A 23,560-nucleotide genomic window follows, 5' to 3' on the forward strand; every position below is an offset into this window, starting at 1 on the left:
CGGATGGCCGTGTACGTGCCACCTGGATTCCAACCAGACCAACGGCCAACAGGAACCCCACACCTGCCTCTTAGCTTCAACCATACGCGATTCCCTTTAAGAATACAAATGAGAGCGTGCTGAGCCTTGCATTGCATTCTTCCCGTCCATAATGGGATCTTAGGCCAGTCTAAGAAAATAAAAGTGAATTGGAAAATAAATTAATCATTAGAAATGTTTCCCCATCGGTGCACTTTTGTCTTGGACCATTAGTATCTGCATATTAGCTTTCAGAAATGTAGAACAGTGACTTTGTTGTTTGGGGCTTGGTTTTATTTTTTTAATCCCTTGAAATTGATTCTTTCTGGAAGACCCCAGTAATAGCCAGCAGAAGGAATGAATTTCAAAATAGACTGCTTTCAGACCTGCTCATATTTGCCCGGGCATCCTTCACTCATACAGGGTGTTCATTGATTATAAAAATCGGTTCCTGGCCTGTCTTCCAATATTCTGGCTTGGATCTAGCGCTTGTAAATTTCTCTGTGCTTAGGTCTTCTTGCTGGATACGGCGGCACTAGAGTTAGTCACATATGTTCCTTCTGGAAGAGAAATTCCTGTGGGGCCTTTGCCATCCGCAGAAGCGAATTGAGTATGGCAGTCCTGCCCACACATCGCACTCTCTCCAGAGCTGAACCTCCCCATTCCAGGCTGTGCAGGGATGGGTGCCTCTGGAACATACCTCAGTCCGGTAGGGTCCACAGAGCACGGTCTCAGGAAGTGAGTAGACACAGTGATAGGTAAGCCTGGAGATGCAGTGTTTTTGCAATGTAATTTAAGAACAGGCAATCCTGGTCCCCAGCTGCTGCGGGTACAGCTGACTCATCCAGAAAATACGATGCTGTCAGAAGAGGGGGAAGATATATAGGAATAGTAATATCCCAAACAGGAAAGAAACTGATTTTGATAACTGATGTAATTTCACGAGAGATCCTCTGAGTTGGAAGCCCATCCTTGTATGCTGATCTGTTTGGTGGCATGGGAAGGTTTTCCTAACACCCACTGCCTTGCCTCCCTGGGGGTCCTTGTGCTTTGCTCCTCAACTCACACTACCAACAAAATGGCCTAGATATTGGCCTCCTGGGGAACAGTCCGAGGCCAGCTGCTCATTCTGTAGAATTATTCTACAGCCATCAGCAACTTTGGCACATTTCCCTTGGACATGGCTTTGAATTTGTGACCTCGAGGCAGACGTATCGGAGCCGATTTCAAATCCCTAATGGACCCAAACCAACATTCAGTAACATTAAGTCTGACCTTTTATTTCTACTTCCTCTTAGGGAGGAGGGATTTAGAAGGATGAGACCTGCCCTCTCCTAAGGCGATGGCTCTCTTGTGCTTCCCTTGGCCTGTAGGTGACCTCCAGAACTCCTACCTGGACCTGAAGCTCAGGTACGGGAGACCCTCCACGTGCAGGGCCTTCCCCTGGGAGAAGGAGCTGAGAGACCGGCACCCCAGCTTGTTCCAGACCTTGCTGGAGATGGGCTTGTGGGCAGGTAACTGTGTCTTTGTCTCACGTTTGGACACTGGTTAGGAAGGCTCCCCCTCTTAGTCACATACACCTCAAAGTGACTTTTCACCCTAGTGCCCTAGGTTAACTTCACATTTAAATTCTGCCCTTGTATGGCCACAACTCTCTGTGTATCTGTGCACATTCCCAACACCAAATGCGAAAACAAATTTAGGAATCACTCCAGCCATTCTTTTAAAGCCAAGGCCACAAATGATTAGTTTGGCATGTACATTATTATCAAAAAAATTTTTTTATTAGTTGCTGGTATCTAAAAACTGGCACAAAAATGCAAATGTTTAGCTTTTCTTGAAAACCCCAAAGATCTGGTAATGCCGGGCCTCCATTCCTACATTAGTAGTGGTTCTGGAATTGAGAGTTGTCACAGGTGTGTTCTGTCTATCCACCGTCCCACCCCGTCCCCCCATCCCAGCACCTCCTGCCTACTTCTTTCCTGGAGCTTACCTGCCTGGGCCCTTAGGCCCTTGAACTTGAGGTCCTGGACTTGAAGTACACACTGCAAATGGCATCTCGGGAATCTGTCTATACTTCCCGAATGTGGCCAGCTTCTGCTTAGGCCCATCACAGTTTGGGTTGGCTTAGTAATGAAGTGCACGCTATAGGGCCACAGGGGATCTTGCAATGACATCTGTTAGGAAGAGGAGGGGAGCTGGAGGTGTTCAGCCCCAGCAAGGGGATACAGAGAGGGGTGATGATAACTCCTAGTGGTGAGAGGCAACCCATGGTATTGCTGGGCATCCAACCAGAACCTTGAGCCAAGGCAGCGCAGAAACGGACTTCTGCTTCACATAAGGACTTCCTAAGAATGTCAGTGTACAACGGAAGAGATTCCCCACTGCAGACGGGGCAAAGGGAATCTATTCTGGCCTGAAAGAATCCGAACCATACCAGATATTTTCTCTTTCATTCATTTGGTACTTGCTGAGTGTCTGCTCCGTTACTTGGCTAGACTTTAGAGATAAGTAAAATAACACAAGGTCCCTGCCCTTAAGGGACAGACTTGAAAACAAAGAAAAATGGTGATGCATTTTTTAAAAAGATTTTATTATTTATTTATTTATTTATTTGAGAGAGGGAGTGTGAGTGGGGGAAGGGAGAAGAAGGGAGAAAGAATCTCAAGCAGACCCCGTGCTGAGCCTGTGGAGCCCGACACGGGGCTCGATCTCATGACCCCGAGATCACGACCTGAGCCGAAACCAAGAGTTGGATGTGCAACTGACTGGGCCACCCAGGAGCCCCTGGTGATGCATTTTTAATAAAAGTGGTGGGAGTAAGCGGTAGAGTCACAAGGAAGGGAGTGGTCAGGGAAGGCTTCCTGGAAGAGGTGACACTGGGACTGATTCCTGAGGGGTCCGTGGGTATCTGGGTATTGGAGGCAGAGTAGAGGCAGAGATATGGGAGCAGCACCACCTTTGAAATGATGTGCAAGGCGTTTGGGAGGCAGGAGAAGTCCCGGAGGGTGTGATTCTGACTACCATTCCGGCAGCATCTTGAGAGTTTGGGCTTCACCTTGTAGGTGACAGGGGCCTGTGGAAGGGTTTTAAGCAGCGGGCGGAGGTGCATTCAGACTTGGGTTTCGAGGTTACTCTGGCAGCAGCAGGAGGTTGGGGGGAGGTGAACAGGGGGGTGTGCGGGGAAAGCAGTGGGTCCTCGGCGGTCCATGGTCCAGGCCGAGGATGCAGGCCTGAATGGGACAGGGTGGTAGGGACAGAGCTATGGGGTGTAAAGAGGTTGGCTCTCAAGGCCGTGGGACCGCTTGCATGCAGGCAAGGAGGCCGAGGAGCAGGAAGCCTGTGGACTCGGGGACAGCATAACCTCTGCAGCCAGGCGGCCTGTCTCCAATTTTAGCTTAGCACTTACCAGCCACGTGGGCTTGGGCAAGTTACTCCATTTCCCCGAGCCCGTTTCCTCATCTGTGCAATGGGAATGGGAATGGTGCCACCCTCCTAGTGTCGGCTTAAATGAATTGATGCTTATAAAAGAGTTGAAACAGAATCGGCGTACAGGAAGCCCGGTACAAGCGGTGTTTCATTTTGGACTGGATAATTCCTTGTTGGGGGGCTGGAGGGGAGGTCTGTCCTGTGCATTAGCTACATTTCTGGCCTCAACCCACTAGAGACTAGTAGCACTCTCTCCCCTCCCATGACCCCCCTCTTGAGTTGTGAGGTCTCCAGAGTCTGCCAGATGTCCCCAAGGGGGCCAAATCTCCCGACATTGAGAACCACTGCTGTGTGTTATAGATGTTATCACCCGGCAGAGACAGCCCCCCGGTTTCCGCTGCTCATGCTGGACATGCATGCTGGGTAGGTTAGACTCAGTGGGCTGAGGCCACATCCACATCAAAATCGGCTTTATGAGATTCCTGATCATATGTAAATATAGTTTTACCGACTGGGAGCAGGAGTGAATCATTTTCACAACACATTCTTTTTTTTAAAGTAAATACTCTCAGTAAGAATGTTTTCATGTTATTTTTTATAGCTCAGAAGTTTTGTTTATAAGAATTTAGAATTGTTTTTTTTCCTCCCCCCTCCGTGGAGACCTGGAAACGGACCCTAATTAAAAACCCAAATCATGAGCTCCTACACCTCACGCTGTCCCGGGCTGTGGGGCTGGGGAGCCGTCACATGTCAGCACATAGCGTGTTCTGCTGACCCCTGTTAGGCCTCCAGGGGCTCCATCTGTGGTGACAATGGGAGCCCCAAAGCCGTATCAGGGCGTCTGCCTCCCTTGGGCACCCAGCCACCTGCATTCCTTCGCTCCCTTCCCTTTCCTGGAGCCGAGGAGCAGGTGGGGAGATAGGGCAGGAAGGGTGGGCGAATCTCCGGAATGAACCTCAAGCCCCCATTCTGCCTTCAGCTCCTATTTTTCTAGGTTACGCCATCCTGTCCATAAGGACCGGGGAGCCTCCTGCAGAGGTCGGGCATTCACTCCCCATTAAAGTTCATCTCTCTGCCTGGTGCACCGCCCTTGCTTGGGGCTATCACAGTGCCCTCCTGCTAACCCTGGAGAGAGACTGGTGTTGTACATTGTGTTCAGTTTCTAACAAGGCTGAGCAAAATGCAGAACATTTGATTTTGTAAATTGAGAGAAAAAGAAAACAAGTCTACGTGTTTTTAATGTATCTTTACTCGGGTCTCCTATAAAAGGAATAGTCATAGACCAGTGTGGCTATAGATCCATTCCTTGTTCCTCCCCGGTTCTTCTTGCCGTAAGTGTCTATCTGGCTTTGGAGCGCTTTGGACAACTCTAGTTAATATGAACTATGTCTACATTCTCTTTTCTGCTGTTGCCCCGAGCTGTCCCATCCTGTTGACTAGTAGACTTTATTAGAACATCCTCATCATCTTACATTTTTCATATCTGAGATAAGCTCTGGGAATGGAGTCAAGGATCAGATGTTCGGTGCTGGGAATTCTGGCTGCAGGAACTCAGCGGGTGCAGGAAGAGAGACAAGGAATTTAACTGTGTGAGAAACGTCTTTAGTTGCTCATGTCACGACCTTCCATCCATTCGTTCACTCAACAGAGGTTGACCAAGTGCCCCCCGTGGGCCAGCATAGAACAAAAATGGGGCCATGTTTTGAACGAGAGTTTTTTACATAAATAGAAAGAGAAACGTCAGCTCCATTGTTCCTACCAAGGGAATTAATTTGTGGAATTATTTTTTTCCCCGGCATTTTGAAAAAAGAAGACCACTTAAGACAGTGGCCTGTGATTTCTGGTTCTTTGCGACAGAGTCATTTTTTTTTTTTTTTTGCGGGCCGCCTGTCCGCACATACATGGCCCACTCCGCTTCCAGGCCACTACACGTGCGTGTTTCAGACCTCAGAGTGTTGTTTCCCTGCACTGTGTGATTTCAGGCGGATCATCTGCTCTCTAGCTAAGCCAACAACACACTTCAAAGGAGTGATGAGAACACTGCAGGGGGTGGACAATCGGGAACATTGGCTTCATGCACAGCCAGTAGGGAGTGAATGACTGTGTTCCCTGTAGCCGGCCTAGCGAGCTCGGGAGTGGTCACCGCCGCTCCATTGTTCCCGAAGGTCTGAGCTGTATTTTCCTACTGCAAAAGAGAAACCCAACTATTTGTACCCTCACTCTTTAAGGACTGTAATTAAAAATTTTTTTTGTGGGGTGCCTGGGTGGCTCAGTTGGTTAAGCGACTGCCTTCGGCTCAGGTCATGATCCTGGAGTCCCAGGATGGAGTCCCGCATTGGGCTCCCTGCTCAGCAGGGAGTCTGCTTCTCCCTCTGACCCTCCCCCTCTCATGTGCTCTCTCTCTCTCATTCTCTCTCTCAAATAAATAAATAAAATCTTTAAAAAAAATTTTTTTTGTGGTAAAAATACATGTAATATAAAATTCTCCATTGTAACCATCTTTATGTATACTCTTCAGTAGTGTTAAGTGTATCCACCTCATTGCACAGATCTCTAGAACTTTCGCACCTTGTAAAACTGTACCCATTAAACAACAGCTCCCCATTTCCCCTCCCCACAGCTCCTGATAAGCACTATTCTACTTTCTGTCGCCATGCACTTACCTATTCTAGGTACCTCATAGATGTGGAATCATCCAGTATCAGTCTTCTTGTGACTAGCTTATTTCACTTAGCATTAGGTCCTCAAGATTGTTGTGGCAGGTGTCAGAATCTCCTTCCTTTTTAAGACTGAACAGTATTCCATTATGTATATACCACATTTTGTTGATCTGTCGAAGGATACTTGGGTTGCTTCCGCATGTCGGCTATTGTGACTAGAGCTGCTGTGAACGTGGGTATGCAAATACCTCTTCCAGACTCAGCTTTCAATTCCTTTGGATATAGACTCAGAGGTGGGATTACTGGGTCATATGGTAATCCTGGTGTTTCATTTTTTGAAGAACTTCATACTCTTTTTCATAGCGGCTACACCATTTTACATTCCCACCAACAGCGTACAAGGGTTCCCATTTCTCTACATCCTTGCCAACATGTGTTATTTCCTGGTTTTTTGAGAAGTAGCCGTCCTCGAAGGTGTGAGATGTAATTTATGTTTGTAATTTATGTACTGGGTCAAGTTTGGTTTAATGACAATTAAAAATGATGCTCTCCTGAGTGACATAATGCTATGAAAGAGCTTCATGGACAGAGAGGCACCATATGGCTATGAGGGACTGGGTCGCCTGAATAGAGCTCATCGCACTCTACCTTGAGTTATAACTATTGGATCCTGTTGGTGTCTCTATCACTCACGCAATTGCAAGCTTGTTGAGGGGAGCACAAGAAGTATAAGTATCCCACTTACACTTCCAGTTCTCCACGGTGTCTGCAATGGTGCTGGCCATGTTAGGTGCTTAGTTATCGATCCTTCTTCTAGATGACCCTACACAGCATGTTTCTATACCGGGTTCAAGGTCTATGCCAGCCAAGCCATGACACCAATCCAGACGGATAGAGGACTATGGGCTTATTTGCCTTCTTTCTACATTTTTCTCATTTCTTACACATTTCTTCAGTCTGTTCTCTCTCAGGAGCTGCCGTCCTTGTTCTGAGACACCTCTGCAAACAGAGTTCTCTTTCCCAGGTCTGCCAGCAAGCTGCTTTCCAACTCCTCCCTGTCAACAAAAGTAGCCCAGAATCCTTCTTAGGCACACCCATTACAAAAGAATTCCCAAAACGTAGCCCTCACGGTTCTCGCTTTCATATGCCTGTTATCAAGTTGCTGAAGTAGACAGGTGCCCGGATGTAAAACAGCCCCAAGGTTCGTGCAACCCAGTTTGGCACCCATGGATTGGATCCCTCCAGCACTGTGCTGGGCCCCAGGGCAACCACAATGAAAAGACTACCCCAGCCCACACAGAACTCTCTACCAAGGTTGCGAAGGAGAGAGGCTTCTTAAATATTGACAGCTGACGTGCTAACCTTGTATAAAATGCAGCTGTCCCCACTGGCGGTTCCCACTCTGAAGAATCCTCGTCTCCCAGAGTAGGCATGCCTTTGAATTAAAGATGGCAGCGCCCCTTGGGGCGCTCAGCTGCCGTGCATATAGATGTGGCATGGTACTCTTCCTGCCTCCCGGCATTCCAGAACTACTGCTCTGCATCTTGATGTCCTTGCCTGGTGCGGGGCTTCTGTACTGCTCTGTCCCCAAGTCCACAACTGTCCAGGCTCTGGGTGGCATCCAACAGGAGACACCGTGTTCAAGACTTCAGGGGAACTATTCTGATTGGTCACCCTCCATGTCGTTTCCTGGGGAACCTCCAATTCTCTAGGAAAATGGCTCCTGTTAGAGCATAGAAATTGCCCTATTAGCATTTGGGCTTTTACCAATGCTAGGATGGTAGGATTCTAGTATGCGTGCTTTTTCATTATTTAAGAGGTGTGCTGGCTATTTCTTTTACTCTCCTGTTGCAACTTCCTTGTCAAAACAGAACCCTTAGAATTCAAAAACCCTTTGAATGGGGCTCCAGCATCCAGGGAAGAGAGGTGGTGGGGATGGGGGGTTGCTGGTAAAAGGCTGCAGGGATGCGGAGATGGTAGTGGAGGTGGGGTTCGAAGCCAGAGAGCTGGTTTGGGTAGGAAGGAGGGAGGAAAGCTGCAAAGACGGAGGTGCAGGTGGGGTGCAAGGGCAGGCAGGGACAGGTGAGTGGGACAGGTGAGCTGGCCAGCAGGCCCCTGTGGGCATCTGCCTTGAGGCCGGAACTGTTCACTCTCTTCCCTCCCTTCATTCTGGACTGGGCACGTCTGAGCCCACGGGAGCTGTGGCTACAGGAAGTCCAAGGTCTGCCAGCAAATGGGTCTCGGGAGGAGGCCGGGTCTGAGGTGGGCTCGCCTCCCAGGGCTGACCATCTGCATCTTGTCCCTCTCATTTTTGTTTTTGTTCCCGGCCGGCCTTGCCCCCCGGCTTAGGAGCGCTGAGTGCAGAGTTAGAGGAGGCCCCACACTAGATACCGAGGGGTTGCTGGCCTTAACTGGTTCGCTTCTAACTTCTTTTTTTGCCAACAATTGCAATGTGTATTGGGAAACACTAAAATGCAGAGCACGGGAATGGTAGACATACAGTAATGTTTCTTAATAACACCTGGATACCGTGTCCTTTAAGAGCTATTTTCAGTGTCGTTCATTGAAAAACCTTCATCTTTATTTTTATTTAGGAAAGCATACGTTATCTTTTTTTTTAAAGCAAATACACAGAAGCACAGAGAAGAAAACAGAGAGGGCCACACTTTTCCTGCCCAGAGGTCCCCTGATGGCAGTCCTGAGGGTGGGGTGAGGGGGTTGGAGAAGGGACGGAGAGAAATTATGGGACAAACCTGGAAAACTTGCATACTGAAGAGTACAAGCAATTTACTTTTTTTTTCTTTTAAGATTTATTTATCTATTTTAGAGAAAGAGAAAACTGGAGGGGCCGGTGGGGGGGCGGGCAGGGGGCGGGGTGGTGGCAAAGGGAGAGACGCAGCCTCACCACTGAGGAGCATGGACAAAGGACACAGATCACCACCTGAGCCCAAAATCGAGAATCCGAAGCCCAACGCACCGAACCATTCAAGCGCCCCAAGCAGTTTACTTTTGGGAAATAAGCCACCTCCTTGGGGCTCTGGGGCTCAGGGGATCAGAATGCAAATCAGGAATATGCTGTGTTTTTTTTTTTTTTTAAGGAGTAAGCCGGGTGAGAGCTTCCTTTTCTGGTTAAATGACATTTTCTCCTTTCACTTCTTCTTCCCTTTCCAGCTTGTACTTTGGACGCGTTCCACCTTTTGGAAGCTTGAAACTAAAAATGACTTTCCTATCGATGCCCCCCGTGCCTCTCACGAGGAAGGAGTCTGCCTCTCCCCTGAATTCTCAATCAGATGCCCACTCCAGCTCCCCAGCAAGGGCCCACCTTCTCATTTTCTGCTTTTTGCCTCCGTTGATGATGAGCCGGCCAATGGCCACCTTATGGTATCGGTATTGCTGTAGAAAAGCAAAACCAACAATGCCGCGCTCCTGGGGAAACAGGAAGGGTTAAGGAGTGGAGCGGGGGCGCTGGGCTTTTGTTTCCTTAGCTTCTGGGGCAGGAAGCCAGAAAATGGGAACATGGCTCCTTCTTCTATTGTGTTTGTTTGTTTGTTTCATTATGCCATTCATCTCCATAAACAAGGCATGTTTTTTAGTTACAGATTGACTAGAAAAAAAATGCATATGCTAAACCAGATGGGTGAAATTAACAGTTTCATTAAACTAATTTTGAAATTGCCAGTTTTACAGACTCACCAGTGGTAGCATGCACGGCTTTGCTTTTCTGCCGCAGTTGGAACTTCAACTTTAAAGAATATGCAAAAAGAGCAGTTTGACTTTAGACTTTTTTTTTTTTATTATTACATTCACTAGTGCAGAAAATTGTTTAGATTCTTTTGCAGAGGAAATACTGATTGGTAATATTTGGGTGTGGGGAGAGTTAGGAGTTTTAATGTGTAAAAGAAATAACGAAGCCTTTTCAATCTGCCTTGGTTGCAGTCTGCGGGTTTTTGGTGCTAAAGCTTTGAGCTTTGTGAAGGATTCCCCTTTTGCTCCTTATTCTCCAGCAATCCCAGCTACCTGGGCACTCTTGCTAATGATTTCTGGGGTTCTGTGCCAGGGGTCAGCTGGGGTAAGTGTTTCATTTGGAGCTTCATTTGGTTTGGAGTTTCCTCTCTCCTCTGAGCCCACAAAGCCCACGTCTGTGGGTACTCAGGCAAAACTCATCGTCTTGGTTAGGTGTTTGGCAGAGCAGGTGAGGTGGGGATGAATCATTAACAAAATGTTAATGTTGCTTTGCTCAGAATGTGCACAGAGAGGCATATCTGAGATGGGTACATGTTTAGAAGTAAATATATGAATAAGTAGGAGTAGGATTTATTTTGCAACTGCATCGGGGTTCTGCAGTGCATACTAAATCCAGCGGAGAAGGTTGGTTCTTATCCTAACGGTTGGGTAGGATGGAATTCTCTCAACTATTCAAAGGGAAAGTCCAAAATGAGATCCCCAGACTCCTGGTGGAAAAGGGGGTTATTATTCAGATATATCCCAACAGATGAGCAGAGGGAAATGTTCAAGGATGTTCATTGCCCTGTTGTTGGTTATAGCAAAATCACTGGAAGCAGCCCAAGGGTCTAAAAATAGAGAACTGTTTGGGGACCCAGCACTGCTATAGAATGCTTTAGCGAAGCTTTAGAAAGAATGGGCTTCTGACAGCCACAGACAAATACCCCTGATACGTGGTTAATTTAAGCAAAAAAGTTGAGGGTCAGAATTATAGGAGCTTTTGTGGAAGAAAATGCATGTGTATCAATACAGAGAGATGTGTATATGAGTTATATAGTCTGTGCAAAGGGAAAAGTCTGGAAGCACACACACCAAGCTTTGAACAATGCTTGTCTTCACTATTAAAGAAGGATTAGGAGAGAGGGCACTTCTGGTTTTATTTTATACAAATCTGCATTGTTTTTTGTTTTTTTTTTAAACAAGCAGGTATCTCTTTAGAGATTAAAAAATACAGAAAGAGAAGCAAATTCCATGTGTTCAGCGGGGTGATTTTTTTCCGCACCTATTGCTTGGGATCGAGAGAGTAAAAGCAGACCCAGCTGTTGCTCCTTGGAATCTAGAAGGCTGGGGTGAGGGGTTCCAGGAGCCAGGAGATGAGACTGCCTTGGCTCCGGGCAGGGGTGGGCTCCTTCCCCGCAGCTCAGCAAATGGAGGCACGTGTCCCCCACTCAGGGGGCAGCCCGCCCGCCTGTGTGCCCAAAAGGACTGGCACCAGCTCATAACCAATGGCTTGGCTTTCGCAATTTCATCCTTGGATCCCACTGGCCTCTGTTTTTAGCATGGACTCTGCAAGGGACTTGCCCTTAAATAAATCCGATCTCAGACCTGCCCATTTCAGTTTTCCCACATTGGAACCTCATTTCTGTTCACTCCTTAATGGAGTGCTGATAGAATGAGTCTCTTGCTGCCCCCTGAAAGTTATTAGTAACATTTTAATTTTGGATAGAATGAAGAAAAGAAAAATGTTGGACATAACAACTTTTAGGCAGATACAACTTTAGTCTTAAATAAGATGACCATGTCTCTTTAAATGTAAACAATAGCTATACAATCCTATTGGTCTTTCGAATCGTAGCATCTAATAGATACACAGAATAGAAAGTAAACATTTGTTGCCTAAATCAATGAACAAGAGAGATGAATAGTGTAAACTACTTTAAACTATTGGAAGACCATCACCCTTACGTTATAAGGCCATATAACTTCCTAGTTTGGGCTTAAATGTTTATCAGATTTATAGGATGGTTAGGTGAAAGGAAATACCATACAGCTGAAGGCAGTTGCACGGAGAAGGGTCTACTGGGAGTGGAAAGGTACTTATTAAGACATCTCGTTGCCTGTTCATCAGCAGGTCGTTGCAGCAGAATAAGTAGGAATGGCTTTTGTGACCGCAAAGCTGAACTCAAAACTGGGCTCAGCCACTTGCCAGGTTTTGTTAATGTTGGACAGGTTGGTTGACACCTCAGGCTTCAAACTCCTCATTGGAAAAATGAGGACACTAAGAATAGTACCTACCTCATAAAATTGTTCAGATTACATGACATAATTTGCATAACGCACCTAATCCAGTATTTGGCATTTTGTAGGCCCTCCATAAAAGTTGACTCATTCCTTTTATTGTATTTAGAAACCCTCAAGAAAAACTGGAGGCAAAAGATAAGAAAGCATCTCAAAATAAGGTTTTTTTGTGCAACTTTTTAGAGCAGCACCTAGGAACTATTTCTGAGATAAAACACATTCTTCTTCCGAGAGTCTTAGAGGGAAAAAAAGTCTCTCTGGAACTTTCGGCGGTCCTGATTTGGTGGTGAGTTACACTGAGTAAATTACTCTCTAGAGGCGCTTTCTCAGCTATATAAGGCACATCCTTTTTCCCAGGATACTAGGCTGTCATTTAGTGCCAAAGAAAAAGCTATTTGCAGAATGACACCGTGGCATCCCCAAAGGGTTTAATTTACCTCCCTGGAAGGTGGTGTATTTCAAGGCACTGCAGAACCAGCCATATTAATAACTCAGGTGGTTTAATTGGCTTTTCCCTCTTCTTTCTAAAGCCACGTCGATCCCATGGTAATTAATCGTGTGTGCTGTGAATTGTGGTTATTTACAGTGCCAAGGAACCAAAATGAATCTGTATTAGAAATTGGCAGGAGGATATTTGAGAAGGCTGTAAAGAGACTCTCCAGTGTTGATGGTCTTCACCAAATTAGCTCTGTTGTCCCCTTTCTGATGGATTCTAGCTGCTGTGGATACCATAAAGCATCCTACTACCTCGCAGTCTTTTATGAAACTGGATTAAATGTGCCTCGGGATCAGCTGCAGGTAGAGTATTTCATGGGTTCCGGGAACATCAGTCACCTGCGTTATATTTGCAGAGTAATGCTCTCATACCCCAGGTAGAAACCGGACCTGTTCATGCTCCATGGAGTCCTTTAAAAATCTTGACACTCAAGAAAAATGTCCTAGAGCTATGTTAAGTACAGGATCTTCTGTCTTCAGAGAGTGAGAAAGGGCGCTTCCTTTCTGGACGCAAGCTAGGGGATATGATGGCATACTCTAAGGAAGAGTTGGGGCAGGGCTTACCAGAATCCCACTCCTTCAAGCAAGGTGCCTCTCACCCATTCTTATAACTACCTAACTACGCTGGCTGTAGGACCATTATCTCTCATGACTATTTAGCTAAGTGAAGTCATTTGGACCTCTAAGCAAAATATTATCACATCCAGCCTTCTGCCATCAATACAAAAGCCATACCAGACTGTTTCATTTGTGGTTCTGAGACCCAATTAATTATGCAACTTGCTAAACATTTGGGATCCCATTTTTAGCAAGTGCTATCAGTGGTTCCTGATCACTTTTAATTTTCAGATCTGCACATAGGATTGTTCATCCTGGATTTGAAGAGACTGGTTGTTTCAACCTGCCCAGGTGGTTCCATATTCCTTCTAAGTGCTTTCCTGAGTCCCACAAAGGTAGAATAGTGGGGAAGATTCTAGCCTTGTCTCTGTCACAAAGTGGCTGGTTGGCCATAGACACATGACTTCAAGTCTCTCTCTCCCCTCTTTCCTCAACTATGAAATGAGGCTGTTGGACCAGCTGATCTCCAAAGACCCTTCTCAACACTAACATTCTGAGAGTGTAAGATTAGGACATGGCCACTGTTCTTATCATCTTCCATAGATAATGTAGCTGAAGCAGACCAGGGATCCTTAGACCAGTTGGCAGATACACAAGAAGATTCTATGAGAGAAATCAGGGGACGACCCCTGTTTTCACTGAGTGAAAGGCAGAAGTCAAGGAATCATAATATTGGGCATTAAGAAGGAGAGAGAGCTAGAATTTGTGACCCATTAGAAAGTTGCTGTGGCTTCTTTTCTAAAGATTTTTTTTTTAAAGGCATGTTAACATGTTTCTGGAATGACTAGGTTCATATATAGGGACGGGGCCAGATGACCTTCCAATGTTAGGATTTTATGACCTTTTGCTACAATCCTGTGAACACTTGGTAAATTTCTTCCTAACAGGGCATGTTGTATAGTTTGGTAGGAGGCCAGGGCAGTGAGAGGCTGTCTTCCATGAATCTTGGATACAAACACTACCAGGGTATTGACAACTACCCCCTGGACTGGGAGCTGTCCTATGCCTACTACAGCAATATTGCCACGAAGACACCCCTTGACCAGCACACGCTACAGGGAGATCAGGTAAGAGAAAGAAGTGGGTGGAGATGGTCATGGCCCTGTTTACTGGGGCTTCCTGAACAATTTTATACAGTGTCTGCACCTGTGGCTGGTTCATTTTCAGGTCTTCAGAGGATGAGCATAATTGAATGGAGAGAAGAGCTATCTTGCACTCTCCAATTCGTATTTCCTGGCTGTGTTCTCAGGCTGAATGCAGGAACAATCCTACACCCATGCATGAAAAGCTTTTCATGGGCAGGAGGACTAGCATGGGAAGAATAGATCTGGCCCTGGACAGATTTTGATTTTGCAAAAAATGTGTACCAGAAACATAGACACCTTTTCTTTGTTCCAAGATCATGTGAGGGGGTGGGTCTGTAGGTGTTAGGGGTTGGGTCACATTGAGTGGGGGGAGTAAGCCAAGGGCTCCTATCAATGTGTAACCAGCAAGCAGGGTCTGCGGTATAAGGAAGCAAGCTCCATCCCCAGCTATGTTCCCAGTGCCGGGCACCTGATGGTTTGCTGGATCAACTGATGGTTTGCTTTGAGGACCATGAATAAAAGGGTATAAGTAGAAGTGATAGTGTAAGAACTCAAGGGAAGCTGCCTCTAGTTGAGGCAGGTCTGCATTCGGTGGGAGCAGACCATGGCGTGGTTGGCCTCTTGGAATGTTTTTGTATATATCCTCTTTATCCAGGAAGGATTTAAGAGGTTTTGATGGTCATAGCCCTTGAGGTGGTCAAGTTGAGAGGAAAAGCAAGCCGTCTCTACCAGGAGGTGACAGTTTTTTCTCTGTAAAGGGCCAGGTAGTAAATACTTTAGGATTTGCTCATACAGCCTCTGCCAGGGACAATATATAAGCAAACGGGGAACCTGGGTTTGTGTAGCTGTAACTAGTACGTAAACTTCATGGCTGGATTTGGCCCCAGTGGAGGCCATAAACTTGATTTTCCCTGCTTTGTTCGGTGAGCCCAGGGGATACGCCCGGCTAGGTCAGGATTGTGGAACCTTAGCCTTGGCGGCTAACTGGGAACTCATCCACTCACTGGTCCCCAGCGCTGCTTCTGGATTGCACTCAGAAATCCACAATGCAGAAAAGTTGCACTTTGTTGATCGGAAACGGATGGTGCCGGAAAGGAAATCTACAGTGGTCGCCGTATGGTTTCAAAATAAATGACTCAACGGTATATGCTGTCGGTGACCATTAAACATGAGTCAAACCATAAAACACCAAATGGCTATCTATAGAGACGTTCTAATTCCTTCAGGAAACAGTGATTTCTCCTGGATAAACTTACACAATCTCATCATTATCGTTTGTATTCTATCAGTGTATATAAGCTATATGCAAAATTGGACCTCAGTTCGATAGGAATTAATTTATGAATCGACGAAGTTGTTTTTTTATTTTTAGAAAGGAATTATTCTGAAAAAAAAAAACCCATCCACACAAAAAACAAGCCACAAAATCATACTGTGGTTGTTCTACTCAGCCTGAATGTGTTAATAATGTCCTCTATGTATACATTATACTTTTAAGAATTCGAATTCAGCATAAATTAGCAATGGGAAATGGTATGTTGCTAACCACCTCCTTTTCTTTTGAAGATTTGGCATGTGCCAAATGTTACGATTATGAAAAAATGTTTAATTGGTCAGAACCAGGGAAAATGAATAGAGGAGATCCATCTTGCAGCTGAAAGTTGTATCATTAAGAATCACAGATAGGAATTATACAGTTAGGAGAGTTGTATCCTTGCTCATTTTCTTTTTTTTTTTTTTTTTTTAAAGATTTTTATTTATTTATTTGAGAGAGAGAGAGCACATGAGAGGGGGGAGGGTTGGGAGGGTCAGAGGGAGAAGCAGACCCCCCGCCGAGCAGGGAGCCCGATGCGGGACTCGATCCAGGGACTCCAGGATCATGACCTGAGCCGAAGGCAGTTGCTTAACCAACTGAGCCACCCAGGCGCCCTCCTTGCTCATTTTCTTAAGAATGTGTAATTAATGGCTTCTTGAGAATTTAAGCAGGTGTCATACATTGATTTAAATGTCCTTTTGTTGAGAAATCTATTAATTCACCAGCAGCACGTAACAAATGAGGAGATATGGAAAGCCAGACCTCTAATTAACAAACCAAGGATCCCTCAGTAACTCCTTCCTTGATTCTTGCTTCATTTTCTCTTTTATGTAACTCGCGGTTCACATCATTTCATCTTCTTTATTAGTAATCTCCCTTCGTGTCACTTCTGTATGATTTAGCGGGACTCTGCCTCAGGTGAAAGAGGAAGAAGCTGCTAGGTTTTGTTTGTTTTTGTGGCTTAATCGCAAATGAGTTTCTTTCATTCTCTCTGCTCCTGGGAATGTGCTTTTCCACAAGGTTTGGTCCCCGGCTTCCTCGCTCTGCACCTGCTAGAGGGGCAGGGGTCTCATCTACACCCCTGGTGTCAACTGCTTTCCACATACTGATGACACTCAGACCTTCCTCTCCAGCTTTTCTTACGCACCCCCAACTGCAATCATAACACACCTTGGAGGCAACCAGCCACCTCCCCTCTCCGTCCCCCCAAACTCCTCCACGGATGACACCACTGTCCATGGTGCTAGCAGCTGAGTAACCATCCTCCCCATCATCCCATCAGTTCCAGTCATCCCACCACATTTACCTGCCCATTTCTCTCTCCTCCCATCCCATCCCTGCTGCCCCAGGTGACATTCGCCCCTTGTCATCTCTGCCCTGAGCCACTGGACAGCCTCCTGTTCTGCGCTGAATTATGCCCACCCCACCCCAACCCCTAATTGAAGCCCTAATCCCCCAGTATCTCAGAATGTGACTCTCCTTGGAGGTAAAGGCTTTAAGGAGGTAACTCAGTTGAAATGGAGTCATTATGTGGGCCCTGGTGTAATATGGCTGGTGTCCTTACGAGAAGAGGGGAGTAGGACACAGATAAAACAGTGGGATGACCACGGGAGAGCACAGTGGGAAGGTGGCTATCTGCATGGTAAGGAGAGAGGCCTTAGAAGAAACTAAACCTGCCGATATCTTGATCTTGGACTTCTAGCCTCTAGAACTTTGAGAAAATAAATGTCTGTGGTTTATGCCGACCGATCTGTGGTGTTTTGTTGTGGCGGCCGCAGCAAATCAGTACACGTCCTAACTGGTCTTTCTGTCACTAGTCTTGTCCCATCCATTCTCTTCTCACTGAGGCCAAACCAGGCTGTCCACAGTCGAGGTTCTTAACCTGGTGGCACATCGAAGTCACCTGGGGGTTTAAAGAATAGCTCTGCACAGGCTCCACCCCATAGTCTTGAAGTGACAGACTGGGGGGCTGGGGCATATGTGTATATGTGTATATTTATACAGTTGACCTTGAACAATGTAAGGGTTAGAGGCACTGATCCCCCCACACAGTTAAAAGTCCACGTATAACTTTTGACTTCCCCAAACTTTACTACTAATAGCCTACTGTTGACCAGAAGCCTTACTGACAACATAAACAGTGAATTCACACATATTTTGTATGTTACACGTATAATACACTATATTCTGACAATAAGGTAAGCTAGAGAAAAAACGTTATTAAGAAAATCATAAAGAAAATATATTCATAGTACTGTATTTATTGAAAAAAATCCGCATGTAGATGGGCCTCTGTAGTTCAAACCTGTATGGTTCAAGCGTATTTAAAAAGCTCAGCTGCTCATAATGCACAGCCCGAGTTGAGAATTGCTGACCCACAAGATCTAAGCTCAGCTGTTCGCTTGGCATAGGAGGCTTTCCTTGATCTGGTTTCTGTTTCTCCAAGCTCAGTTGTCAGTAGTCCCTGCTCAGCCTGTCTCCTCTGGGGACACCATACTTTTGGCCACACCTGGAGCCCAGCACATGGTATGAGCTCTCTAAAATGTTTCTGGCCCCAATGCTTCCTCCTCAGATTCTGTTTCTTCCATCTTCCAAAGCATAAAATTCTCTTAGATAGACCATCCTCACAACGGAAGGCTGTGAGCTGCACAAAATTGCAAAACCAACAGGAGGGCGAATGTTTAAACTGCTGTCAGCCTTTTACGTGTTAGAGCGAACTAAGGACCTAACAAATGATGAGTTCCCTTACTGAGAGCTTAGCATACACCATCCACTCTGCTAGCTCTTTTATAAACAATCTCATTTAATCCTCACGCAGCCCTATGGAGTCGATTCTCATTTTACAGAGGAGGCAACTGAGACTTAGAAGCTAAAGAACTGCCCAAAGTCATACAGCAAATGAGTCATGGGGCCTCAGTTAGAACCTAGGCCTTTCTAACTCTTCATAGTATAAAAAATAATGGCTGATAGGTTGAGTGCTTTCGATATAGCAAGTATCGTGCTAAGCTCCATTTTATGGATGCAGAGACTGAACTCAGATCAGTAAAGTTAGTGGCCCAAGGTCCAGGGGTAGTTAGTGGTGAGTTAGAGTTCCTCTTGGTCTGATGTGAAAGGTTGTGCTCTTAATGGCCCCATCCTGCTGCAAAACTTGATGGCACCACCCAGGGGAGCAGGAGGGGCTAAGCCAGGGGACAATAATACAAAGGACAAAAGTGTTCCTTCTTCACAATTATGCACAGCTGCCCAGGTCCCCCCAGAAACATGACCTTTGCCAAGACCCTCCTCATGACACTGTTTGAATTTACTATGTCTCAGGGAAGACAATGGAACAGTCTATCATTTCCTTCCTCTCAGATGTATGAGTCCTTCACTGGGTGGTGAGGCCCATGGTCCCCACCGCCAGCCAGCCTGAGTTTGACATCTAAGCTTGAAGAACTAAATATGTGATCTTGGATAAGTTACTTAACTTCTGAGCCTCAGTTTCTACATCGGTGAAATGGGGGATATTGACAGTGATACTCTTATAAGGTTGCAAAGATTCAATGAGTCAGTCTTGGGCAAAGCAATTAGAACAGTGATATATCATCAGGATATATCTTATCGGGCTATATCAGTGACAGATCGTCACTTGGCAGAGAGTGGCAGAAACATCTGAGGGTGTAAATCCTTGCAGGGTAAGAAGTCCCAAGACAAAGTTAAAGAGAAAAACAAAATAAGAAGAAAAACAACCCAAACTCAAAATGTCCAAGTTCTCCTGTTGAAAAAAAAATTCTCGTTGAGAATTCCAATATTTGAACAGCTCAAGCTTCAGTCCAATTCCAGGCTCATCACAGACAACAGAGTGTCCCCTGGAGTTTGAGCTGAAACGCCAGCTCATTGGCAGCACACTTGTCAGGGTCAAGGAGACAGAGTGGATTCTAGGGCCTTCTTGCTAGAGGGCGACTTTGGGCAGCCGGAAAGAGCCCCGTCTTCGGAGCTAAGCCAGCCTGGCTTCAGGGCCTGCTCTACAGAGTGACCATAAGCTGATAGCTTCACCTTTGGAGCCTCGGTTTCTTTGCTTACAAATCAAGGACAGTGATATTTGGGTCGCAGCCCTATGGTGAGGATGAAGTGCGAACAAAGCTTTAAATACCCGACACAGAGATGGTTTCAGTTAAAGGTAGTGGGTGTCATTATTCGAATTGTTGCTATTCGCTTGGTGGCCTCCCCAGCTGAGACACTGAGCAGGCCGTGACGCCCGCTGGGTGCTGAGTCCCAGCACAGTCCCCGCTTCCTAGGTTCGCAGCGCCCCCCGGAAGGGACCCGGGGCTCTGCAGGGCCATAGCAGTCTCAGGAATGGGGCTGCAGGCTAGAGTTTGTGAATATAAGGACTTTTCTTAACTAACAGAGAGGGTCAGAAGGGAAATCAGGCCTGGCTCCTTGTTCTCTGAGGCTTCTTTCCCAAACTCATGCAGATCCAATTTTGTCACCATCTGCCCGTGGCATGTGCAGAGCGCAGGAAGCCCTTTCCAGGACCCCTCATGGTATTGTTAATAGACTTCATTATACTTCATTATGTTTAAGGGGAGACCATGAAACCACAGAACTGGTCTCTTGATAAGCAGCCAAAATTTACACATCAAAATGAGTCTGATTTTCTTCAGAGGAGTCGGATACTTCAGAGGCTAGGCGCCAATTCAAAACATTTTGTGAACTCTCCCTTTGGGTTCATCCTTAGAGCCTCTAGCACATTCTTGCTCGCATCCTCGGAGTGAACATGCCCTCTTTTTTTTTCCAGGGTAGATTTAATTTTTGGAAATAGCCAAAAGATATTTGAAGCTGAGCCCGCTAAATAAAAATGGTTAGGCATGCAGGATAATAAGACTTTGGGATAAAAAAAAAAAAAACAAGATTGTACTTAGAAAATATTGATTTACCTTTTTTGATGCTGTGTGTAATCAGACTCTGAAATCAGCGGCATGAAAGTGGTCTTCTGGACAAGCTTGAGCAGCCGGAGTGAAAGGGGAATAAATTTTGCCCTCCCAAGGCAAACGCTTTGTTTGATAGGAACAAAAATGCCCACTTAGACAGATGAGATGTGACACATTCATTTAGGAAGAATCTGATCTCATGGCATCGTGAACACACTTCATATTTCAATCATTCATATAGTTTTTACTTACGCGATTGCTAGTTTAAGAATAACGTCCTGGCTCTTGTGTGCCCAAATCATTTGGATATTTCCCTTCTCCCCCTCCTTCCCTTTCCTTCCTTCTTCCCTCCCTCCCTGTCTCCCTTCCTTCCTTCCTTTTCAGGCGTATGTTGAAACAATTAGACTGAAGGATGATGAAACACTCAAGGTACAGACCAAAGAGGACGGAGATGTCTTTATGTGGTTGAAGCATGAAGCCACCCGAGGCAATGCGGCAGCTCAGGTAAAAAAAAAAAAATGTGGTCCACTGTTTTGGAAGCCCATCAGTTGTAATACCCAGGTTCTGCCATGGTAACAAAATATCTCAAACCTCACTGGCTTAAAACTGCACGGGTTAGTTTCTTGCTCCCGATATCCGTCTGATGGGGAGAGCATGCGCTGAGCTCTCGTAGACCCCTACGAATGGAGCTAACAGGGGCTTCACTGCAACACAGGCCCCCGCAGCCATGGCTGCTCAGAAATGGCACAAGCCACCTCTCACATTTTATGGCCAACGAAGTCACGTGGTCTGTCTTGACCACGCGGGCCGGAAGTGCACCCAGAAGGAGAGAGAGCCGCACGGTTTGTGATCTGTCCTAAAGACTATCATCAGACATTTTAGGACATTAGATAGAAATAAAAAGAGTGCAGGAGAGATTAGATGGATATCAGGAAGAAAGCCATGAATTCAGCTAGGAGAATAACAGAAATCAGGTTCAGCATGACCAACGGACCAACCTTGGCTCTTGAACATGTCTTGTTTCTTGGATGGACTTTTCTGAGGTACCAGGAAGGGCAGAAAGCTGGGAGAACTTTCTCATCTGACTTCTTGCCTTGATTTCACTATGAAGAGAAACCCTTGACGGGAGCCAGCTTAGACAGATTGCACTGGGAGGGAGAAATCTCCCTTCCCGAAGAATGGCCTTAGCTTTTGCTTTGTGCTCCTAGTGAGCTTACAGTGTGGTTAAGGGCCTCTGGGTCTGCTAAGCAGGCAGAAGCCCAGAGATGGGAAAAAGAAAGAAAACAGAAAAGACAAATGCATTGACAAGCAAGCATTTCAGAGACCCTTTAGTAACGCTAGGTCTTCCTAGAGTTTCAGGAGATACTTTGCTGGAAGTTATAAGTACTTGAGTAGAGGGTAGAAAGAAAAGGAGATGAGAGAAGAAGCAGAAAGGAAGAAAGACCATCAGGGGCCAGAATGGGGCTAGAATGTTAACCAACATTCCTCTGCTTCCTTCTCAGGCATCCGTCCCCAGCCTGCAGTCTTTCTAGTGCAGGAAGGAATTCCAGTGCCTAGTTCTGGACATACCACTGTCAGAGTTATTTCCTGGGTGCTCCAGAGCTTGTATGAACTTTCCTGCCTTCATTCAGCAAATCTTTGTTGAGTAGCTTCTACGAGCTTCTGCTGAGCTTTGCTGAGTGAGGGCTGAGGGGAGAAAGACAGACAAATCGCATCGTGAGGTTCCGATCCCCAGAGAGCTCCCCGCCTCGAATGTCATGGTGGAATGAGCCATGTGGACAAATGCTGGAGTGGGAGGAGCTGAGTGCCCTTCTGATACGGATGTGCACAGGCCTCCAGGCCACTCACTAGGCTCAGGGGACAGCGTGTACCTTCCAAAAGAAAGGGGCTTTGAAGAGAGGAGACAGTCATTGTCGACCAAGTCTCACCCGGCTCTGGCCCTGGGTGCGGTAGACTGACTCACATTCACGTGCAGACATGCACTGTTTCCAATTGGGGCTAAGAACTTGTATTTACACAGGTTCACCTTTCAGGGCTCCAGCCCCCAGTTGGAAGATGACACGTGTCTACCTAATTCCTGGTTCTCAATATGAAAACATTTGAGCTAGGTTTGTCCTTCCACCTTTTAAAGTCTTACGTTAAGCATTACACAGGAAAGTCCTTAATCTAAATTGCTACTGTCTTGAAGCAACGATTGGCCCAGATGCTGTTCTGGGGCCAGCAAGGCGTGGCCAAGAATCCTGAGGCAGCGATCGAGTGGTATGCCAAGGGCGCGCTGGAGACCGAGGACCCTGCATTAATATATGACTATGCCATTGTGTTATTCAAGGTAAGAGTCCCTCAGTTTGGGCTAAAATTACGCAATTCTTATCAGGCTTCCCGAGCAGTTTCCCGTAGGCGTGCAGGCAAACGAGGATTCTGTAACTGGAGAAACTCAGTATATGCTTCTGTCACTCTTGATGGAAAGGGATATTTGCTGAAAAGGCACAGTCAGAAACAGTCCCCGGTCTCATTTTTTAATCATTAGTCTTATGTTTGGCACCTGGATTCTCTTTGCTTTTGCAAGAACTGTCTAGAGGAAGCACCCCTATTTTATGGATTGGAAAAAAAACGGCCACCAGCCCCCAGAGGTTCTGCAAGTTCACCACCAGACAGAGTTGTCATTGAATTACAGCTTAACCCAAGTGCGTGTTTGGGCTGGCTCCCAACAGTCTGGTTGGTCAAAACAAAGATCTTGTTTTAAGCCGGATGGGTTGAAAGGGCATTAGCCCAGGAGACAGAGAATGGAATTCAAGTCCCTCCTCCGCAATCATCAGCTATGTGTCCTTAGAGTTATTTGATCTCATGGGGCAATGGTAATGACCAGAGATTGAATGAGATAACATAATGAATGGGCTTCAAGAAATGTAAAATACTGTCTTAAAATTCTCGTAGTTTGCACTGATTGAGCACTTATTACATGATTTACATGTATTAACGCATTTAAGCCTCACAACCACCTTGTGAGGT

At 46.1% G+C, this 23,560-nt stretch overlaps 1 protein-coding gene across 4 annotated transcripts in view; it reads left to right on the plus strand.

Annotated features, from left to right (window-relative positions):
- SEL1L3 (SEL1L family member 3) overlaps nucleotides 1–23,560 on the plus strand; it is a 97,954-nt gene that overhangs the window by 38,978 nt on the left and 35,416 nt on the right. For all 4 annotated transcript variants that reach the window (XR_014143079.1, XM_081812531.1, XM_081812530.1 and 1 more), the window contains exons 9-13: nucleotides 1,392–1,532; nucleotides 12,715–12,926; nucleotides 14,129–14,308; nucleotides 20,936–21,055; nucleotides 22,740–22,880. Coding sequence is in view for 3 of the 4 variants with exons in the window: in XM_081812531.1 (XP_081668657.1) it covers nucleotides 1,392–1,532; nucleotides 12,715–12,926; nucleotides 14,129–14,308; nucleotides 20,936–21,055; nucleotides 22,740–22,880 (794 nt within the window). In the remaining variant the exon portion in view is untranslated. The remainder of the gene's footprint in view (nucleotides 1–1,391; nucleotides 1,533–12,714; nucleotides 12,927–14,128; nucleotides 14,309–20,935; nucleotides 21,056–22,739; nucleotides 22,881–23,560) is intronic.

The sequence above is a fragment of the Leptonychotes weddellii genome, chromosome 2 (assembly GCF_054177405.1).
Source record: "Leptonychotes weddellii isolate Sample4059 chromosome 2, ASM5417740v2, whole genome shotgun sequence".
Lineage (NCBI taxonomy): Eukaryota > Metazoa > Chordata > Mammalia > Carnivora > Phocidae > Leptonychotes > Leptonychotes weddellii.